At 28.7% G+C, this 22,546-nt stretch overlaps 3 protein-coding genes across 4 annotated transcripts; all 3 read right to left on the bottom strand.

The window, feature by feature from the left end:
• Positions 1-147: 147 nt before the first annotated feature.
• On the bottom strand, positions 148-1,319 carry LOC130797942 (uncharacterized). Its single transcript, XM_057660743.1, has 2 exons — positions 656-1,319; positions 148-576 (listed from the first exon to the last, which is right to left on the bottom strand). The coding sequence occupies exons 1-2, from the start codon at positions 1,094-1,096 to the stop codon at positions 244-246; spliced, it is 774 nt and encodes a 257-aa protein (XP_057516726.1). The 5' UTR covers positions 1,097-1,319; the 3' UTR covers positions 148-243.
• LOC130828218 (protein MAINTENANCE OF MERISTEMS-like) lies at positions 1,204-1,779 on the bottom strand. The gene is made up of 2 exons (XM_057694077.1): positions 1,429-1,779; positions 1,204-1,269 (listed from the first exon to the last, which is right to left on the bottom strand). The coding sequence occupies exons 1-2, from the start codon at positions 1,777-1,779 to the stop codon at positions 1,204-1,206; spliced, it is 417 nt and encodes a 138-aa protein (XP_057550060.1).
• Positions 1,780-16,049: 14,270 nt separating this feature from the next.
• LOC130797950 (cytokinin riboside 5'-monophosphate phosphoribohydrolase LOG5) lies at positions 16,050-20,347 on the bottom strand. Of its 2 annotated transcripts, none has more exons than XM_057660754.1 (7): positions 19,965-20,347; positions 19,776-19,873; positions 19,643-19,673; positions 19,417-19,516; positions 19,198-19,268; positions 18,298-18,441; positions 16,050-16,561 (listed from the first exon to the last, which is right to left on the bottom strand). In XM_057660754.1, exons 1-7 carry the CDS (start codon positions 20,139-20,141, stop codon positions 16,457-16,459), a joined length of 726 nt encoding a protein of 241 aa, XP_057516737.1. In that variant the 5' UTR covers positions 20,142-20,347; the 3' UTR covers positions 16,050-16,456. The 2 variants fall into 2 exon arrangements, with proteins under 2 accessions (XP_057516737.1, XP_057516746.1); XM_057660763.1 differs by having other exon boundaries at positions 16,050-16,533; positions 19,965-20,279.
• Between the last annotated feature and the right edge of the window lie 2,199 nt (positions 20,348-22,546).

The following is a 22,546-nucleotide window of genomic DNA, read 5'->3' on the forward strand; positions in this document are numbered from 1 at the left end:
AGTTGTTGTTTGTTGTATTTGCACTAGAGACATTAGAGTAGGTAATTACAAGTCGATGTATCTTTAAGGCGGCATGATTCATCGCCAAAACTCCGATCATTCATAAGTCAAAGCTTGGAGGCTATGATAAAGTAATTAAACATATACAAATGTTTGAAATATACAACTCAATTAAAATATATATATATGTACATAGTCGAGACAAATACACAAAAGTTAAACGTTAACGCTCACAACCCTCATCTACCCTATCCAACTGAGTTGGTCTCCTTCCCTCCTACGATAGTAAGAGGCGTTCGGGTGTCGCTCTGGCAGTGGAGGGGATTGGTATTGTGATGGCTGTGATGGCCCAGCCCGCGAGGTCCCCGCAGTGTCAACGGGGTATGAGTGATCCATCTCCTCCAAATGGTAGTCATAAGCAGGAGATGAGACGTGCGTATGGGCGGTAATCGTTGAGGACTCTGCAGCGACTTCAGGTATGAAGTGCTGGAACTGCGAGCCGACGAGCATGCCATACGCAATCTCCCTCACCGGCTCCTCATGGCTGTACCGCATCACGTCTGCCGCACCTTGTGCCTGCAATTAATATTTAGTTAATGTAACATTATATTATTTAATTGACAACTTAATCATATAAATGCAAATGAAGACTGACAAATTGGGTCATCGTAGGCGCAACAGGTGTGTAATGTGCTGCTGCGAAGATGGCACGTGTTGTCATCCATCGGCGCGTGATGGAGAGGAACCACGACATGTAGTCTGGTGTAGTAGGTGCGCCATGAAAATCGATTGGCGGACCTTGTGCCAGCAGCTCAAGTCTTCGATCCCAGCAAGCGATGTGACGCCAGTTGATCTCCATCCCGTTTGCCCCAGCCTGATTTTTCCGCGAAATTAGGTGCAGCTGGGGTTTAGTGTCACAAGGCGGTGGAATGCCCTGTACCAACCCAGATTGGCGGCTCTGGTAGATGTACTTCGACAATGTCAAAGCATATGAGAGGCACAAAAGCCCTCCACGCCCCTGAATGAATCCCCGAGTGTTCAGGTACAACTGCGTAGGCTTCCGCAGGGTATGGGTCCCACAAAAACTAAAATACATGTTATGAAAATGTATGTGATATGTTAATTAAATTGTAGTAATGTTAATGAGTACTGAAATGTTTACCTGGTTGGGTCGTAGCAGGTCTAACTGATCACGGTAGAATCCTAGACCGCTGTCGGTGTGCTTGCGCGTCCGGCATGCAAAATTCCACCTCGAACCGTACACAACATCTGGTTCAGGTTGCGGTGGAGGAGCAATATCACCACGACCAACGGTTCTATAAGCTTGGCCGATAAGAATATGCTCCCACGCCCACAGCTGAAATTTTGAAATGTAATTAGTATATAATTCAACTACACCGGATTAGAGTTAAATGTTAATTTTATTACCTGTAATATTACTATTGGCCCCGCAATCTCCTTGACATTCTTTTGAGCAGCACCACATAGTCTCCTATATAGGTATCCAAGGGCTGCTGAGCCCCAGCTATACTCGCCGATGCGCTCCCACGTGTCGTCAAGTAAGGTTAAGTACAGGAGCTGTATTTGGTTGTTTGTTTTATCGACAAACAACACAGCTCCTATCAAGTATAAGAGGTACGCCTTGGCGTACCTCGAAATGGTGGCCTCATCAGCATCTCCGGGGAGATGCGAGAAGGTCTGAACCAACCATTTGCATCGCAAACCGCTCCCCCTGATCACTTCCAGTGCAGGGCGCTCTCCCAATATGCGATGCACCATGTCATGGCAGCCTGATAGCTAGCGCTTGCCTGTACACACGGCACGTCCCTCTATGGGAAGCCGCGTTAGTAAGGCTACATCAAGCAATGTGATGGTAGCCTCACCTAGAGAGAGATGAAATGTATGTGTCTTCTGACGCCATCTCTCGACCAGTGCTGTGATAATGGCACGGTCAACTCTGCCGTATGCAACGAGGTGAAAGTCGTATAACCTCATTAGCTCTAAGTATGGGATGATCCTATCATCGATCACCCATGGAACAGAATCTGGATGCCTGGTGCCCAGCGTTTCCGCATCAAACACCTATGAACATTGAAAAGGTAAATTACTTGTATGTTATCATTAAGTAAAATGTAAATCATAACTATCGTACACCTAACCTCAGCATTCCAAAGAGGAGTACTCCTGTGCTGATGCTGCATGGTCAAGACACTAGGATCTAGGGGTCCTGGAGCTGCTGGATCCATCTGCTCTAGTGCTGTGTTCGCAGTAGCTTTAATTAATATTACTATTATGTAATAATATAAAATATATATAACATATTACCTTGAGTTACAGATTATCATTCTAGTATAACATATAACATATTACCTTAAGTTACAAGTTCTAGTGTTGTGACCTTCGCTCCCACAACAACGAAAATTAGACTGTAGGAATGTTGCCTAGGGTCATGTCATTTGCTAGCGCATTCTTATCGGCATCCACATCTTCCTCAGAAGGATTGTCAATGAACTCATTACTCTCATTTCCATCATCCCAAGGTCCCATCTCAGCAATTTCTCCTAAGTTAACCATTGAATCAATTTGAACTTGATTCGTAGAGGGTTGAGAAAAAACACAAGATGCGGAAGAAACGGCGGGATTTTCAGTTTTATGAGTTAATATAGGCATAGGGGTAGGAGTAGGATTAGAAGCAACTACATTCCCTAATAGTACTTCTTCTACGTATAACTCCAAAGAGGGAATTTGGGTGGACTTTTAATGCTCCCACATCGCATCTATAGCCTCATCATCCTCAACAGGAAAGACAATCAATTCTCCACTCATGGCATATTTAAAGCTTATATTACGGTACTTCTAGTAGGGTCCAATCCAATCTTAGAACATATAAAACGTCTAAAGTGGTTCAAATCCATGTTCGAATTGCAAGCAAACAACTTACGTCTTCCCCCAACATAATGAACTTTGCCACTATTTTCTCGAATAGAACCATTCCAAAAACATACTATAGTCACGCGAAATGATGTCGTTTTCTACATTAATACAAAGAAAATCAACATCAACATCAACTCATGCCCATACAAGTACATTATATTCATTTGATTATAATCTTTTTTGGAGTAAAAATTATTCAAATCCATAATGTAACTAAGTTTATACATATATAATACACATAAAATCAAAATAATAAACCAATTCATAAGTTCATAAATAATATTTCTAATACCAACATCAACATCAACATTTCTAATAATATTATCAACATTGAATTCAACTAATTCAACAGCATTACTTCAAAATCCAACATAAAGCTATAAAAACAATTAAAAATTACCTTCAATGCTTATGGATTATTAAGAATAGTCTTGATTTAACAAGTAGAAACCTACATTTGAAAAAATAAACAAATTTGGTTAAAACTCTAGAAAACTACATATACACCAAAAAAACACAAAAAGATTTACCTCTGAGCAAGCTAGAATATCCCACACTAATTTAGAAGTGCCAAATTGAGAGAGGAATGCAAGAATTGATGGAATGAATCAATGCTTTTAGAGGGAAAATGTCGAATGAAGTTAGAGTTTTGAGAAAATGGGTAAAAGTGCGAAAAAATGAAACTGACCTGCGTTTTTGTAGACCAGGTCTGTTCGCAGTTAGTAACTGCGAACAGCTCCGAACCATAGGTTTGAGATTTTCACGCTTACTTTTCGAAATTTTTTAAAACTTAATTTATTTAATTAGTTATTATTTTTTTTTAGCTTAGGTATTTCAAAAATTCGTGCTAATGTATCCGAGATATGAATATAGGTCTATAAAGTGGGACGTATTCGTGCAAAGCCAAATGGAAGACCCGGGATACCTACTTCTTTGGTTTTTAAATGCAGCTCATTGTATTTTTAATTTACTTTCCTTACTGTCTTATCAATTATCATACATAATTAAATATTAAATATTTAAATATAGCTGAATAGTTAAAGTACTACTAGAAATGGAACTAATTAATAAATTTCTCCTAATTAATTGTAGAATATTTTCATGCAAAAACATAAATTTATAAAATATAGCTCGTTTTATTTAATTAATTTGCTAAATAGATTATTTGCTAGTGTATGGATTAGTTGACTATAAATATTTTGCTAGAGTACGGACCATTTGATTATAATTACTATTTCTTTAGTATATCGACTATTCGATTATAATTATTTTGCAAATATATTGATCATAATTCGATTATAATTAATTCTCTAGTGTATCGATCATTCGACTATACTTTTGCTAGTATTTGACTTTTGCCTCCCTAATTTAAATTTCTAGCCACACCCTTGACAACATGAACTTTCATATCTAAATGTGTTGAATCAACTTATCTACCACATAAATTAATATCGATAGAGCTTTTAATAAGATAAAGTTATAATCAGATCTGAACATAGATTTTTCTAGTACGAATTAAAATAGGTGACTCAAAAGGTTATTACTTACTCTTTTGTCCCCTTAGTTTTCTCACTTCTCAAAGCCTAAAAATATGTTATATTAATAGGATCATATCAAAAATTAATTTCAATAGAGAGACTAAAATAAAATGCGGACAATTTCAATGACAAAGGAATTGTAAATATCCGCTACCAAAAAATAGTGCATTGAATTAGATTTAAATCCTAACATACGAGTATATGTTTTTTTACCCTAATGAACTACAATTGCATGTAGAGCTTTCCTAACTATTTATGAGATTATACGCAAAATCTTTAACGTGAGCCTTGTAAAGCTATAAAATAAAGACGCAAGGCTCACAGTTTATTATTTTCAATATTTGATGATAATATATAGTAATAAAAAAAATTTATTAAAATAAGAAATATATAATGGAGTTTACAAATCATTTAATTTACATAGGTCGATCTCAATGGGGTGTTTGACAATTGGCAGTTGGTTGTTATCTTTTTAGTTGGCTTGTTTAACCAACTGAAAATATTAGTTGTTTTTGTTGGCTTTTAAGCTAGCTGAAAAACTCAGTTGTTTATAGAGATATTTTGTAAATTTAGGTATTGACTGTTTATTATTAGAGAAAAAGTAAATCAACAAGTCAAAAGTCAACAAAAAAAACTAACTGGAATAGTTTTTTTTACTTAAAAGCTTACTTTTCAGTTAGTTGAAAAGCCATTTACCACACTTTTTAGCTATTTGAACAACCAACAAACCAAAAATCAAAAACTAATCAAAAGGCTAATATAAAAACCAACATCGAAAAACCCCTTATATGTTTTTATGAAGCATGAAATTGCTAAACATAATTGATTTTCCAAGCAATAATGATTTGGTTTGCTGTGGTGTAATAGTAAAAGTAACACTAGTTCAAAGTAATGAGACCATTTCAAGTTTAATGTTCAACTTCAAATAGTGTTAAAATGGTCTAAAACTCTAGATAAGATTATGTACTTCTATTTTCTTATTAGTATTCCACCTCATAAGTCACTTTCATTACCAATTCTTAGTTTGACGTCGCTTTCTACTTTTGTCTAATTTTAGTATTAACACAACCACGACAATGGAGACAAATGCATGGTGCATTACCACGATATTTTCCCAAGTCTACGTCACGGACCAAATAATTTTAAGATTCAGTTTTATTTTTTATAAATTTTTAAAATTATAGCCCTTTATAATTAAAAAAAATTAATTAAAATAAAAATTCTACACAATTTTAATTTTTTAAACTTAAATTAAGTTGTTAAAAAATTAAACTTTCTTCTCTAATGTTAAAATGGAAGAAAAAAATAGTAACAGATTGATGACTAATAATAAAAAGAATAAAAATTTAACGGGTTGAAAATTTTAAAAATAAATTGTTGATTATTTTTATTAATTAAGTTAGTGATAATTGATGTTTGATGAATGTGTATCAATATCATTAAATGAGGTAAGAAAAAACTATTTGGAAGGTAAAGAATTGTTTTGAAAAGAGAGAAAAAATGTAATCAATAGGTTTTGAAAATATAACAATTGATATATTAAGTAAAATTCTTACCAACTACTTTATTACAATCATATGTTATTCCAATATACTTTTTTAATATGAGGCCCTTTAGATTCAGAGCCCTGTGCGGTTGGGCACCTCGCACGGCCTCAGTATCGCCCCTGCAAATGTAGATACTCTATCTGTCTCCTAAAAATTACAATAATCTTTTTTTAACTTTACTTTTTATACGTATTTCAATATAAATTTGAGTCTAAATATTTTTATATAAGCATGATATAAATTATTAAATTCGTATAATATAAAATTATGTATTAAGATAAATCTCACAATATATTAAAGTAGACAGACAAAAGAGTAAATAGAAAATTTTATCTTGTAAAATTTGCTATAATTATATTTTTGGTTTCGAAACACACTCTTTCTTTAATGTTCATCTACATATTCAACTTATTTTTTCATTCCACATTTTTTTTCTCACTTTCCTATAAAATATACTTTTTTACACCACTCCTTATAAAAATCAATACTTATACTTATTGTAATTTTTGTGGGACAAAGAAAGTATTATTTTACAATTGTGCAAAATAATTTTTTTATTATCATATGATAACATTTAAAAGTCTTCAATTATACATATATGTTCTTATTTAATTTTTTGGAAAATATACAAATCTGAACCTTTTTATGATAATGTTGAACGTGTATTAAGCATTATTTCGAAACTTTATGCTTTTTAATCTCAGATCGAAATTGTATTAAATAAATTTAACTAAAGGATAATAATATTTGTGATCACTCCTTTCAATTGTCGAAAATTTGTGTTAAGGTATATTCTCGTCGACATCATCATTATATTCAGTGTATATCCCACTCATAGAAAACTATGATCAGGGTCTAGGGAGGGAAGAAAAACGACAGCTCATACTCATAGAGAAGAGTGCGGTCAAAGAGTTTCTCAACTCGAGAAAGGTCTTCAAAGATAAAGAAACTTGCAACTTACAAATAGAATAAATAAAATACGTACAAATATCTAAAAATAAAGAGAAAAGTAAAGGAGGTAAAAAGCGATAAATAAAGACAACGAACAATAACAAACGATGAGTAAAGGAACGGGTTTAGTAATCGTGTTAAGGTATATTGTCAAAAAGTCAATTCCATCAAAAAATTAAACTAGAGATTGAGATATCTGGAGATATCTGGGCATGTTATATATTTTAACATGTCTCCTCAAATTGTGTTAAAAAAGTGTGGATGTAGTACAAGTCTTCCTTATATACCTGATGCAAAACATTTCTCTTGATCATTTGAGGAGTAGTTAAGATTTAAATTTGTGACCTTTTTGACACTTTGGCGACTTGGCGTCTGATATCATGTCAAGAAATCAACTCAACTACAAGTATAAGCTATTGATTGATGACCCATGATATACCGAGTAACACCTTAAACTAATTAGCTAAATATTATACGGAGGTGTTACAATGGACTCTTTGTTTAATGTCGTCTCATCAAGAGACGATATCTTACAAGAATAGCTAAATAATCTTACCAAATAGTTAAATTACTTGAATTAATAAAATAAAAAATTTGTATTCATATTTAACAAATTGTTACCCGCAAATCAAGTTTAAAATGGGAAAATCAAATTTCAAAAATTCAAGTTTTTGTGTTTTCATTGATGACTTGAATGTTCTTCATTTATTTATCACTTTTGATTTTCCAATGTGTTGAATATCTGGTATTATATTTTCACTTGGTTCATGACTTGATTTCTTGACTCTTGATGCTGAAAAAACCAACGACTTAAATGAATTGTGTTTTTACACTTAATATTTGTGTGATAATTTATTTTTATCTTTTAGTTTTAATTATTTATCACTTTTAGTTTTTACACTAAAAGACTACAACATTGCCACAAAGCTAGGTTGGGGCGTATCCAAATTCTAATATACTGGTATAAGGTGGACCGTGGACCTAATATTTAGTTATTTGTAAAATCGGTTCATGTGTATGAGCACAATGAGCAATCCCTCAAAGCACCAATTTTGACAGAATTTACAATTTTTTTTGTTCTTATGCATGTCAATAATAATACTCCCTCCTATTCAGCTTATGTGTCCCATTTTCTTTTATGATCACACTTTAATTGTCCCATTTCTATTTTAGTATGGGTTTTTGACTTTTATACACTTAGTAGCTTTATCCTATTTTCAATTATACCCTCCATTACCCATATTAATTTTCCTCCCTTACATTAAAAAACCCATAATACCACTCTCTTTTCTACCCTTAGGGTCTCACTTTTGACTCTCCTTAATATCCATAAAAAGTCAAATGAAAATCCTAAGGTGAATAGGAGGGAGTATAAGATAATTTCTTCAATTGATTCTTTGTTATCATTAATTTCCCAATCATACATTTATATATTTTCCTGCGTAATAAATTTTGTTAATTTGTTGTATTTTTTTCTCAGCTATTAGGTTTGTTAAGTAATTAAATCTTGTCTTATTGATCTCATAAAAAAAATCTTCTCTTATTGAGAAAATAAGTATTTCTTCAATTGTCACTAAAAATAATAGGTCGACCTTCAAAAGTAAATAAGATATATATCAACTCGTGCCCCTGTAATATGGAGACATCTTTGCTCATTTGTGAATGTTTATTGAGCCTACTCAATGAAGTATTTTTTTTTTGCGTTATATATTAACAATTTAATATTAATATATTATAACAAAATTGCATAGGTTATAGGTCTTGACTTAAGCAGATTCGAATCTAAATTCTAACCTAGATAATGGAGCATCCAACTTCAGCAATGTAGGCACTATCTCAGTTGAAAAATACGTATCACTTTTTCAGATAAGATCTTGAGTTCAATTCTTACATATATCTTTCTAGCTCTTCCCTCATTCTATCTTTTAAGTCAAATTTAATTTATATATCTTATCCAATAATTTTTTTATAATGGTAGGATTAGTATTAGTTTAATGTAATAAAATAGGATAATATTTGACATGTATTTTATTATACATAATACATAGGCTTAATTGTTGTTTTGGGCAGCAATAAGTATAATCTTACAAATAAAAGTAGGTTATTGATCTATATAGGTGGCACTATCAATGTTGCGGTCATGAAATAATTGTTGGGGAAGAAGTCAAGATGTGAGATAATACATTAATAATGGGTTAAACACGGGTTAGGGCATGGATCAAGGAGATGATCCAGGGTGATTTATTAGGTTAATTACAGATATTTTGAATGATTGTTTGTTATTTGTGGAAAAATATTTAGTTGATTATTTGGCTGGTAAAATATCAATTAATAATTAAAAAAATAAAATATATTTGTTGTTTAAAGGATTTTTATATATCTTAATAATAACGGTCTTTGTGGATTTTATTTTAAGTTATTATTGAATTTTTTAAAAATATATAATTGTGAATTTTATATACAGCTTTATTATAAGACACATATTTTAAGGCGCAAGACTCTACAGAATATTGGAGACAAATTTAATAATTTAATTAGCTAACATCTCCACAAACTTCTAAGTTTTAATATAAGGACAAAATTAATTAAGATAAGCTGATCCCAAGAAGGGGTTTTTGATAATTGACTTTTATGTCGACTTTTTGGTTGGCTCTTGTCTTTTTGGTTTGTCAAAATTTCAAAAAAACGTTTTTGATTAATGGCTTTTCAGTCAGGCTTTTAAGCTAAAATGAAAATGCTAACTTAATTGGCTTTTTTTAATGGTTTTTGATTGTTGATTTATTTTTTCTTAAATAAACAGTCAACTGTCAATGCCTAATTTAACCAAAAATTTCAGTATACAGTTAGCTCATCTAACTAGCTTACAAATTAACAAGAAAATCAACCCTTTCAATTAATCAAACAAATTAACTAATTAAAAGATTAACAACCAATAATCAATTGTCATTTGTTAAATATTTCGTAATACTCTTAGTTAACATCAAATTGAATTGAGTATAAATCATCGTGGTTGGAAAAAATATTTTTCCTTATGAAAAAGCATATGAGAGCCTAAAATAAATTAGGAGGGCATGCGCATCTATTGACTACAACTCGTACGTCCTTTTAAGACATTTGATCAGTTATTCCCTTTTGAAATCATAGATATTGTATAATGGAACTTGACTATTACTTTACTCCTATTAAGCATTAACCGGTTCGATTGCACAGGTATCAGAAAAATTTAAGGCCTTAATATTAAATTACTTAGTATATATGAGGTGTTTAAAATACAAAATTGTTAAAAAAATATTATAATTTTTAAATTTATAGAGCCTTTGTTAGAGTATATATATAAGATATCCTGGAGCCTCAAACATCAACTTAAACTTTTGGTTGAGATGGTTCCTTGACATGGTATCAGAAGCCAACGTGACAAGAAGTCACGGGTTCGAATTTCTACCACCACTCATCATATGCGCATCCACACTTCTAACCCAATGGACTCTCATGTGGGGGCGTGTTAGAGTATATAACTTATCCTGTGACCTCGACAATCAACTTAAGCTTTTGATTAAAATGATTTCTTAACAGCCTTCATAGAATTTGTTAATTTTTACTCCACTGCTAGATTCAATTACTCTTTAACTCTAGCAAAAGGGTGTATCCATAGCCTATAGTGTCCTTTTTGATTGTACCAAAAGAGTAGGGTTGAAATTCTAAGCAAGACCTACATTTGTAGTGTAATGTACCTTTTTTTATACAAGTGGTGTAATCTTTCTATCATATAGTCACAATTTCTTAGAACCTTCCTAGGACAATCAATAGTAGGAACAATAATCGTAGCCTAGAATACCACTGTAGTCTATTGTCTCATGAAAATTTCACCATTGACGACTATAAGTGAAAAAATTAAGAAAAAAAGTGATATTTTATGAAAAAATAAGAAAAATATTTAAATAAGATAAGAATATAAGTTAAATACATAAATGAGAACTAAAAATAAGAAAGTGTTATAACCAAAAGTAAAAAATGTGATAAATTTAATGAGACAAATTAAAAAGAAAAATACAGTTTAGTGTGGGTTGAGCTTATGAATTGGATTTTATGAGTAAAATAAGACAATTTAAATATATGAGAGATTTGTGTAAATGTTAAAGAGACCAAGAAAATATATATATTTTTTATTTGATGTATATCATAGAATAAAATGAAGTAATTGGACCGGAACTAAAAAAAGATAATACACTTTTAATAAAATAGACCCTCTTAAAGAATATACTTCTATAAATTTAACCCACTTACTTAACTTCTTGGCTCCACCAACTATTATTTTACTTATCTCGTATGATTAGTTGGTGCCCAAACAACCAACTTGTCACCTTTCCAATGTAATAAAATAACAATTAGTAACAACTAACAACTCAATTTACAGTCAATTTTTATCTTTTAGATCAAAAGTTAAAAATTTACTTTTACTTTAAAAATTAGGTCATGGAGTTTCCATTCAAAAAACAAAATTAAGCAGATTTTATTTGAAAAGTTAGAGCATGTTCTCAATTATAATTACTCAATTTGATTCGATTGATTGAGTTAAATCGAAATGCTGAATAAAATTAATGGTTTAAATTAGTTTAATCAAATGATTAATGAATTAAGAATAAAAAATACTTAATTGAATTGAATAAAACTAAATTCAGCCTATTTGAATGAAAATGAATAGATAACAAGTTATGAGAGATTGTAAAACCGGCCCTTTTAGGCTTAGTCTTGCTCAAAATTTCCCATACGTCCGTAAGGGACAAAGTTATATATAAAAGTGGTATGGTTGATTTTTTGTCACGTTATCTTTATAAAACCATTCTTAAAATAAAAAATTTATATTTAAACATTCTTTTAAATTATATGATAACGCTATTTAATTAAATAAAATTGTCTCATATAAGAATTTATGAATCATAAATATCAAATGATACTTTTCGGCCCACAATTCTAAGTGGCCGAATAACACAAAGAATAATTGGTAAAGGCCCATATTTTTATGCTTATGGACGTGTTACAAAAAGCTGGTTTTGATTGAGATCGTCTTATTATGATATGGGCCTATATATTAGCTATTTCTTTAATTGATTACTTTAAGATCGTAAGTGATCATTTTAAGGTTATAAGTAATCACTCTAAAAACTATAAAAAATGATTATTTTAAAATTATAAATGATCACTTTAACGTTATAAGTGATTACTTTAAGATAAAAAGATATGTATTAGGCCAGCCAAATAGAAACGGTCTCATCATGAAACTAGAATCAGTGCAAAACAAATTAGGGATGCGGATAACTATGAAGTATGAACTAAAGCTGATTAGCCCATAGGTGGCCCATATTCCAGGGCTTTAGGCCCACCGTGAAAATGTATGTTCCAGCTTTGTTGATTTCGTTTTCAAAAAAACTTTTCATGAGATGGTTTCATCGTAAAACGCTCTTTACATATGAGCTAAAAATCCACAAATATAAATATATTAGCATATAGATTTTTTATTTTAAGGTGATCTCGATTTAATCTGAAAAGCATTAATATAAAAATGGATAATCCTTGCAATAAGCACACTTGAACAATGAAGAGTGAGGATACATTATGATATGCAGGAGGTTGACAAAATAGTGTAAGAATACAAAACTTTTCTTAAAAATAGAGTATAAAAACAGAATGATACTCAATTTCAAGCAACAAAAGGGAAAAATAAATGACACACATCATGATATCTATATTTATGCAAAACACAATATTAGTGTTCTCTCCTTTATCCTAATATATACTTGCTTCAACTTCTATTTTTCATCCGCTTTACGATACAACAGTTTTATCTTAATCTTACTTTATATCTTATTTATTGTTACGCTTTTGTCATTAATTTAGGACATTAATGATAATGATGCAAGCATGGCCGTCGATTAACAAGGGCAAAGCGGGGTATTGCTCAGAGTCCTAAACTTTTTAGGGCCCAAAAAATATATTTTTATATACAAAATTGATATTAACAAAAGTTACATTTAAATATAATTTACATTTTTTGCTATGTAATAGTATGAATTATTAGAATTATTTTATGAATAGTTAATATACTAGAAATACAGAACAAAACCAGTATCATATTATTCACTACACCTCAAAATTTTAATAACCATTTTTATTTTTTTCGCTCTAGGGCCCAAAAATAAACGAGACGGTCGTAATGACCCTTACGTAGTCACATATTAATTAAAAGAAGAGATATGAAGGACAAGTATTTTAGTGTTAAAAAGACATGTAAGCTGTAGAAGTAGTACATGAACATTATCCCCCAATAAATAAGTAGAAGAAGCAATGACTACAGTTATGGTTCAATTGTTCAAAACATAAAAGCAGATCGTACAACTACATTCTGAATTATAAAAGTTACTGATTTTCTTACCATAAATTATTGTATCTCTAATCTGATCAAAGTTTATGAACATTGATACCAAGACACTGGAAATTATGATGACTTATAACTGACCAAATAAAGATGAAATTGTATGATTAAAGTGCACAAATAGGCTCAGATTCATGGAATAAACTTCCAGAAAATAATTGAATAGGAGTATATGTATATTATTAAAGAAGATGGTTTCAGAAAATATTTTTGTCATAGTATAAGCTAAGAATGGTAAAAAAAAAAAAAAGAACAGATTGTGTACAGAAATTCCGGGTCAGGTTCCTGTGTTTTTTTTATACATATATGTACTTCTACTACAAATAGTTAAATTTAATTTGCAAAATGAACCCAAATGAAAATATAAGTTGAAGATAAAAAGTGAGATATATGTACTAGAAATTGGGTAAGAGAGCCAAGAGGAAAAGAGTAGTCTCCATCTCTACACACGTCCCGGAGCTCTAAAGTTAGAAGACATGTCCATGAGAAAAATAGACCAAACCAAGGTATGGTTCTAGGTGGGGAACTCCTACTAATTTGAGGCATGTGTTTTTATTTTTTTATTTAATTTCTATTGGGTTTTATCATTTTATTCGGTTAATTAAATTTATGTGTATGTATTTCTTTGGTTAAAATATATTGGTAAAAAATATGTGAAAAAAATTGACAAAAAAATGTGACTATAGATGATATATTGAATGGGATTGTACTTCAAATTACCGAACAATATAAAATACATAATTGATAGAGCATAGAAAATTAGAAAATATCTTGAAGTAAACAACACAAATATAGTACTCTATTATTATTGAGTCGTGATTATTTGATTCCAAAAATATGATTGCAAAGATTTTTACATGTGCGTTGAGTCATAGTTTGTTCATGTAAAGGCTAAGACTCAAATGTGTTGGATTTGGGGCTTATATGTAATAAAACATATAATTAATTAATTAGTATTTCATTTCATTTGTCGGGGAACCAATTCAATTAAAGGCTTAAACTTTTGGTCGAGTTGGTTTTTAACATTGTATCAGAGCCAGCGTGACAAGAGATCACGAGTTCGAATTTCAAACACCCTTTATTTAAAGTGAAATATTTAACACTGGGTATGAGGAGAGCTTGTGTTGCATTCACACTTCTAGCCTAAAAGGCTCTCGTATGAGAGGTGTTAGAATATATAACATATTATAGGGTTTAAACCATCAGCTTAAGTTTTTGGTTGAGTTGGTTCATTAACAGTATTCTTCCCGATTACATGATCTAAACCTCTACCCTAAATACTCGTAGAAGGATATATTTCCTACTCTATGCTGGAGAAAAAGGATGGAAAATTGGTAGATTAGTACCACTTGCATGCATGTTTGTTTGATTGGTGAAGGACAATTACAACCGCTAAATAACAAAACAAAAATTCTGCTGGTGCTTCGGCTTCTGCATTTCCATTCTGCACAGCAGGAATGCTCCAACTTAATACTATACTGCTCCTTAGTCCTTACTTACTAAGATTATAGCCTCAGCAAAAACGTTTACTATAAGGAAAATCTTGGTTCATGCCTATCCACATTATGATCCAAATTAAATTATTTAATTAAAAAGTACTTTATATTAATAGTGAATTGTGTAACACGTAAGGCTGAAAAATAATAGTCAAGATTGTTCATCAATGCACTTTTATAAATGATTGTTCAATATATCTTATATTGATATCTTGATATCCTCAGTGATTCCTTAAAAAGTCAATTATGAACTTTATTTTGTGTATAGAAAGATCATAAGCGAGTGGGGTAATTTAAAAGTAAAGATTTTAAAATTACTCAAGGAAAGTAACCTAGTATTTTGATTCTAAAGATAACAAATTAGATTCATTTAGGATTTCATGTTAGATGAAATACCATATATAAATATTACTCCCTCCGTTCTTTTTTTACTTCTTATTTGTTTTTTACACAGTTTTTAATGCAAATTTGAAACTTTGATATCTCTTTATACACATTTTAAAAAATCATAAAAAATATATAATAAAAAAATATACATTAAAACGAACGAATTAATCTCATACCGATATAATTTTTCTTTTTTTATTTATGTCTCAAAAACCTCAATCAACTTTTTCTCTCATCAAAATAAAATATTCTAAATGAAAAAAAATATTAAAAAACAAAAGAAGTAAAACTTACATTACAGAACAAATATTATTAAGTTCAACAATGAATTTATAATAGGGTAATATTATTTACAATCTTTAGGGTTGTACATAAAAATAAAAAAATTCATTGTTATTAATTATTGAATTTTTCAAGATAATATTATCTAGAAATTGGATATCAATTATTACTTTATCATTATTTTACAAAATTCAATGATAAACTCCTAAAGTAGAATGAAATTTTTATATTACCAAAGTAAAATTAATATTAAATTACATAAATAAAATATAAGATCCATTCTTATATACAGTCTTTGAAACTGTATATATCATTTTCCTTTATATAATGAAGTGTTCTAAAATTTATTTGTTTCAATTTCTAATTTAGCAAAGATAAACTTTTCTTAATTTATATTTAGACAATTGAAGATTTTAATAATGAAATTGAAAATACAAAATTCCAAATAGTACCTACAATTATTATATATGAAAAAAGTAGCAAGAGAAGATAAATATACATAGTATCATTAATATAATTGTATTATACGTACATACAATTGTAGAAGACTACTACATCCAATCCATAGATAAGTTTTGGGAGGTTGAGGTAGGTGTTCCAAACATTAGAGGTAGGTGTTCCAAAAAGGTGCCAAAAGTTCTATAGCAAAAAAATCATTAGACATTTTGCACTTGTAGGCTTGTAGCATACTAGCATTAGCACAACATTTTCCTAATAGTCAGTCCCTAAACCCCTTAATTACTTCCCATATCCTACTACTACTACTAGTATAGTTTACTTGAAAGGGACCCAAAAGAAAGTTTAATCTTCACCCTCCTATTTAGCTAATTTCCTTTAAATTAGCAGCAAAAAAAATACCCACAACATAATAATAATAATGTAGTTTAATCTTTACATAGCCACTTCAGCCTGCAATGCGGTGTTGAATCCGACTTGTTGCGGTTGATCTACCTCCCAACTCGACTTACCTAAAGCTCCTTGTACGAGTTCATATTCCTATTTATTATCATTATACAATAAAAATAATTTAACTAAAAATAAATAATAATATCGTAAATACCTTGATTTTGATTATACGTATTTATAACTTCGATATGTTCTTAGAAGTATAAATTAATAAAATATAAAGTTTTAATGACATTATCAGAATATAATACTTCATTCGTTTTTGTTTGTTTGTCCACTTTAAGAGAGAAATTTGAATTTTATTTTTGAAATATATATTGAAGAGAAAATATATTTATGTGGAATCTTGTTAAATTCATCTCGATCCAAAGAATTTTAATATATAACTTTTACAATTTTTTATAATGCGTATTAAGAGATATCAAAACTCAAAATTTGCTTTAAAATATATGTAAAAAAATAAAATAGACGAATAAAAAGTACGTAAAATTAGTAAAAATTAGTAAATAGAATCAAATACATCCTTTTAACATTAAAAAACACAAGGAAAAAAAACGTATGTATGTGTAATCATTAAATTTATCTTTATGTAGGACTTTGTAATGAGATATTATTTTAGAATATAAATTTCACAAGAGCACTAATATACTTCTATAATATAAATTGCTGTGATGGGGTTTCCACTTTCCACTGTTGGTGATGGAGATTCCATCAAGGTTCCTATATGGAGCAGTGGCACTCCCAAATCCCAATCTTATCCTTCTAATTATAGAATATGAACTTTATTACTTACTTTTTTTTTCTTTTTTCTTTTTCACAATTCTCAAAACATATTTTTAACGTTTAATTTTTGTAAATTTATTTCATAAAAATTATAAAAAGTGTACATATAAATATAAGATGATCTCACAACTCACAAAAATATATTTCAATTCGTTAATATTAATAGAAAAATTATATATAAAATTCTCTATTTAAATAGTAAAATATGAGAATTTCTTATGGAAAGATAAGGAGATAAGGTGTATATTTTATTATTTAAGGTTGACATTCTTACATCATTTTTTAATCCTTTTTGTTCTCACAAGAAGTATATTTGAAATTAGAAAATTCTAAAGTGAAAAGTCAAAACTCCTAGGAAGTGGAATGACAAACTCAAGTAGATAAACGCCTTAGCTTGATATCTTTCACTATAACACTCTTACTGACCAAAACACATTACTTTTTATCGTTTCAAATATAGTATCACATTAATAGGTAGTATTAAAAATCTATACAGTGAATTAATGAAATATAAATTTTGTTAACTTTGAAACTAAATAAAATAATACTAAGTACAGTCATAAATTCTCTATTTTATTTTGTTAATTACGTTTAAAATATTAAAAGAAAATTATAGGATTTTTCAATTATTTATAGAAGTTAAAAAGATAATAAGTATTTCTAATTTTATTTCGTTAATTTCTAGTTGCGAATAAGAATAATAATATAATCAAAACCTTGTTATAGGGGTTGAGAAAATAATAATAAGGCCTTGTCGTCACAAAAGTAAAACGCTCTAGAATTATTTCACTAACTTTATAATTTTCAACATTTTAATTATAGTATTTAATAATTTTCATAATCAAATAATAAACATTTTAATTATAGTATTTAATAATTTTCTTTAGCTATGACCATTTCTATCAGTTAACACAAACTTTCTTTGATAACAAGTTTTCAACTGTGAGGATCACAATACTACTCTATTTGGCCAAACAATTAATATTAATTAAAAAAAAAAGGCAAAAAAGTTTTCAGAGAAAATTTAGAAAAGAGGGACCCACCTCGAGCTTCTGAACAAGTTCTTTAGCAGTAGGGGCAGAGACAAGTATGTGCCTCTGTGAAGGTGGGATGAAACCATCATCAACAGCTTTGTCAATGAAAGTCAGCAAAGAGTTGTAATACCCATCAACGTTGAGCAAACCAACCTGCCAATTTTTTTTTAAGAAAGAAAGTTTTAGTTTAGGTGGGTTAATTGTAAAGTTAATAAATCAGACCTATGTGATAGAATTTAATAGATGAGAATTTTGTTATTTTAAATTATTTTTTCCGTTTTGTTTATTTTATTATTATTGTTTTGTATTTTTATGTTGATTTACAAATCACGTTAATTGATTAAAAAATTGTTATTTACTCCATTTCATATTAGTTGCAACATTAGATAAAATGACACTATTCATTCATTACTCTTAATTTGTAATTAGTTTTTAATCTATAAGTTCAAATATAGTCAAGTGAAATCTTATTTGATTCGTCTCATTGAAAAAATTATTAATATCAAATTTTTTAATTTTTTATTATATATAATTAATGATATTAAAAATAGAGTCAGTGTAGTAGCGTGAAAACAAAAAATTAAATGTTTCAAGTAAATTGTAGGAGTACTTTTATCAATCATTTCTTGACCATTTAATAGAATATTTTACATTTATTACATTATATACAACATGAAATCGCCTATAAACCAAAAATGATAAATTTTGATAACAAAGATTATATCTTCGGAAGAAAAACTCATCTTATAATATAAAACTGTTTCGATCATAAGACAATTTTTGTAATAGATCACTTTGAATTATAATGATCAATTTAACAAATTAAATATAGGTCAATATAATAAAGATAATTTTACTATAAGACCGTCTTATTTAAGAAATTATGTTGGAAAAAAAAAGATTACATACAGGCTTGTCATGAATACCCAGTTGTGCCCAAGTAATAACTTCAAGTAATTCTTCCAATGTTCCATACCCACCTGTTAAATGATTTATCATTTATATTAATAGTCGTTTTGTCCCATAAAAATTACAATATTCATATTTAAAAACTCACTAATAAATAATTTATCAATTACATGAATATAGATGATTAATTTGAGGAATTATTAAATAAAATAATGGGACCTGGAAGAGCAATAAAACAATCGGAGTGGCGGGCCATTTCAGCTTTTCTTTGATGCATATTGGAGACTAGCAGCAATTCTCCAACTGTTTCTCCGGTAAGCTATCAACATTTGTATCCAATTCAACAAACATTCCTCTCATTATTTTAAAATATAAAAATACACACTTTTTAATTAATTCAGGACAAAAATAATAAATTTTTGTTTTAAGAAACTATAATTCTTACCTCTTTGCCCATTAAAGACTTGGGTATGACTCTATAAAATTCAAAGAGAAAAAATAAATTAATCAAATTGTTAATAAAATAAAAAATACTCCTATTAAAAATGGGATTTTCATGTTTAGGTTAAGTTTTATACCCAATAACATGTCCTCCACCTTGATGAACGGTTTGAGAAACTAAACCCATAAGTCCAATACTCCCACCACCATACACAAGTTTCAATCTTTTAGCAACCTTCAAAAAACCCAGAAAAAAGATTAGATTTTTATTAAAAAAAAATTCATGAAAAAAAGAATTAAAATAGTGAAAAATGAAAAGAATATACCAGTTCTTGACCAAGTTGAATAGCAGCATCTCTGTAAGAGTCTCTTTTACCAGTACTACTTCCACAGTAAACACAAACACTCTTAAATCTGGAAGAGCAAGAAGATGGAGAAATGATTTCAACATCCATTTTCTTTTCTTGGGTTAATGATGCAACTGTTTGCTTCTCAACACACATTTTCTTTTGATTTTTATTTTTGGGTTCTTTTCTCTCCGAGTTTTTTTTTTTTGGGGACGAGGTTATTGTGATTGGTCAAGGAAACGTTGGTCCACTTTATAAGAGATTGCTGAGGAGTTGCAAATACAAAGGTTCTTCCGGACTATGTGAAGTATTTATAGAGTTTTATACACACTCCCTTCATTAAATAAGTTTTTATTTGCAATGTTTGATTTTCTATTTATTATTCCATAAAGAATTTAACTATTTATACAAAAATATTTTTATTTATCTTTTATTTTAATACTTTTATAATATTTGTGGTCACTACATATCTTTCACTAACTTCATTTTAACATTTTTATATTCGTAATGGTTTTCACATGTTTCCCACTAACTTTACAAAAATATTTTTTTTATTGATTGTAATCCCCATATCTTTTCCATTAACTTTCTTTTAATACTTTTTTTTAATGTTTTTGATATGTATTTTTTTTCGTCAAATTTATTACTCAATTAAATAATATGTCCACTATCTAAAATATTCAAGTTTTCTTAATTTCCGTAAACATTTCTTATGGAAATTTTATTAGAAAACGGAGTGAGTATTTCCTAATCATGTGCTATGTTACACGGACCATTAATTTGCTTAGCGTACACATGTTCAAAATCCTTGATGTATGAACATTTTTAACATTTTAATATTTTTATATTTATTAGGGAATGAAGAAATTACTTCATTTTAATATTTTAGATTCACTAGGAAACGGAGGGAGTACTTTCTTATCGAATTAGTTGAACTCAATCTTTTAAATTCTATGATAGTAATTTGATTTTGACTATCCATAACAAAAATTATTTAACTTTTTTCTTTCCAGTAGAAATTCTCCGATTTACAAGCGAGTAAGCGTAATAATTGAGGTTCAACGATTTATTATTTTCTTATTTATTCCTGTGAAAATGATCTGAGAAAATAAACATTATTTCTCTCCCTTGCATAATTACATGTAGAGATTCTCTAATCTGCTAGCAAATCAATAAAAAAATTAATAAAATAGAGTCAATTAATGTCGTGACAATTGTACTTACTACATATGGATTAATATTAATACTTACATTATTCATATACTTCTCAGAAATCAAAAAAAAAAAAAAAAAAAAAAAAAAAAAAAAAAACCTAGTGGCAAGTAATTACTACGAAATAATATTAAGGGTAAAAATTAATAAAGTTTCTTTGTTATTAATAATTTAACTTTACAAGAAAATTTAATCTAAAAATTAAAAAATAATTAATATTTAATATATTTATTTGACTTCCCAAGAAAGATTAAATGGTAAATTAATTAATTATAATTAAATTCTTATGTTTACAAAATAAAAACAATATTAAATTACATAAATATAATATAAGATTCTTTCTTATATACGACCTTTCCATAAGGGTTGTATATATCATTTTCCTAATATTATCATATATAATATTAATAATACTTCTACTTATTTTTGTATTTTGTGTTGATCTTAGTTAATATCACCAATTAATTATTAACTAGTAAATAACATAAAATTTGATACTCATAGATAAAATTTTCCTTATTTGAAGATAAAATTTTCAAGGATTTTATGATAAGATAATTTGTATCCATATTATCATATTATTGTAGATATTCACACCCTTTGTTCCAAATTAGTTACTACTTATTACTACTAGAATTTTAGGTTATTTTTAAAATTTTATGAATGGTCAAAAAAATTCTTGGTGAGTCATTATTTACTAAAACCAAATATATATCAAAATAAATGTTTCATGTAAATTTATTAAAGTTTAAATTGAATTGATTATATTTCATTGGGTAGGCTTTAAAATTTAATGGGTAATAATTTATTATAAAATAAAATATTCCAACTAATTTGGAACAGTTAGAAAAATAATTCTCATATTTTAATTAAATATCTCATTTGATAACATTATCGATGTAATATTTTGATGCTATAATAAAATTTGAGATCAATAAAATTTATATTAAGATAAATTAAATAAATTTACACTTAATTATATTTAAATTTATAAATTGGTAATCAAAAAATAAATAGGACAATTAGTGTAAATAAAAGGTACTTCATAAAATAGTGAATATATATATATATATATATATATATATATATATATATATATATATATATATATATATATATATATATATATATATATGTATATTAATCTCGAATGTTAGAGTATAAAGACATTAATGAGAATCACATCAGTCAAGGAGTTCCACAATGTCAAAGCTTAGGATAATCTTTTACTTCTGTTTTTTTAACGACCCAACTTAAATAGTTATCAATATTATTGATGATTTTATTTTACTTTTTTACCATGATAAAATATAATTAAGTAAGATTTTATTTAACAATATCATATTTTA

Source organism: Amaranthus tricolor, chromosome 1 (assembly GCF_026212465.1).
Source record: "Amaranthus tricolor cultivar Red isolate AtriRed21 chromosome 1, ASM2621246v1, whole genome shotgun sequence".
In the NCBI taxonomy this organism is placed as follows: Eukaryota; Viridiplantae; Streptophyta; class Magnoliopsida; order Caryophyllales; family Amaranthaceae; genus Amaranthus; species Amaranthus tricolor.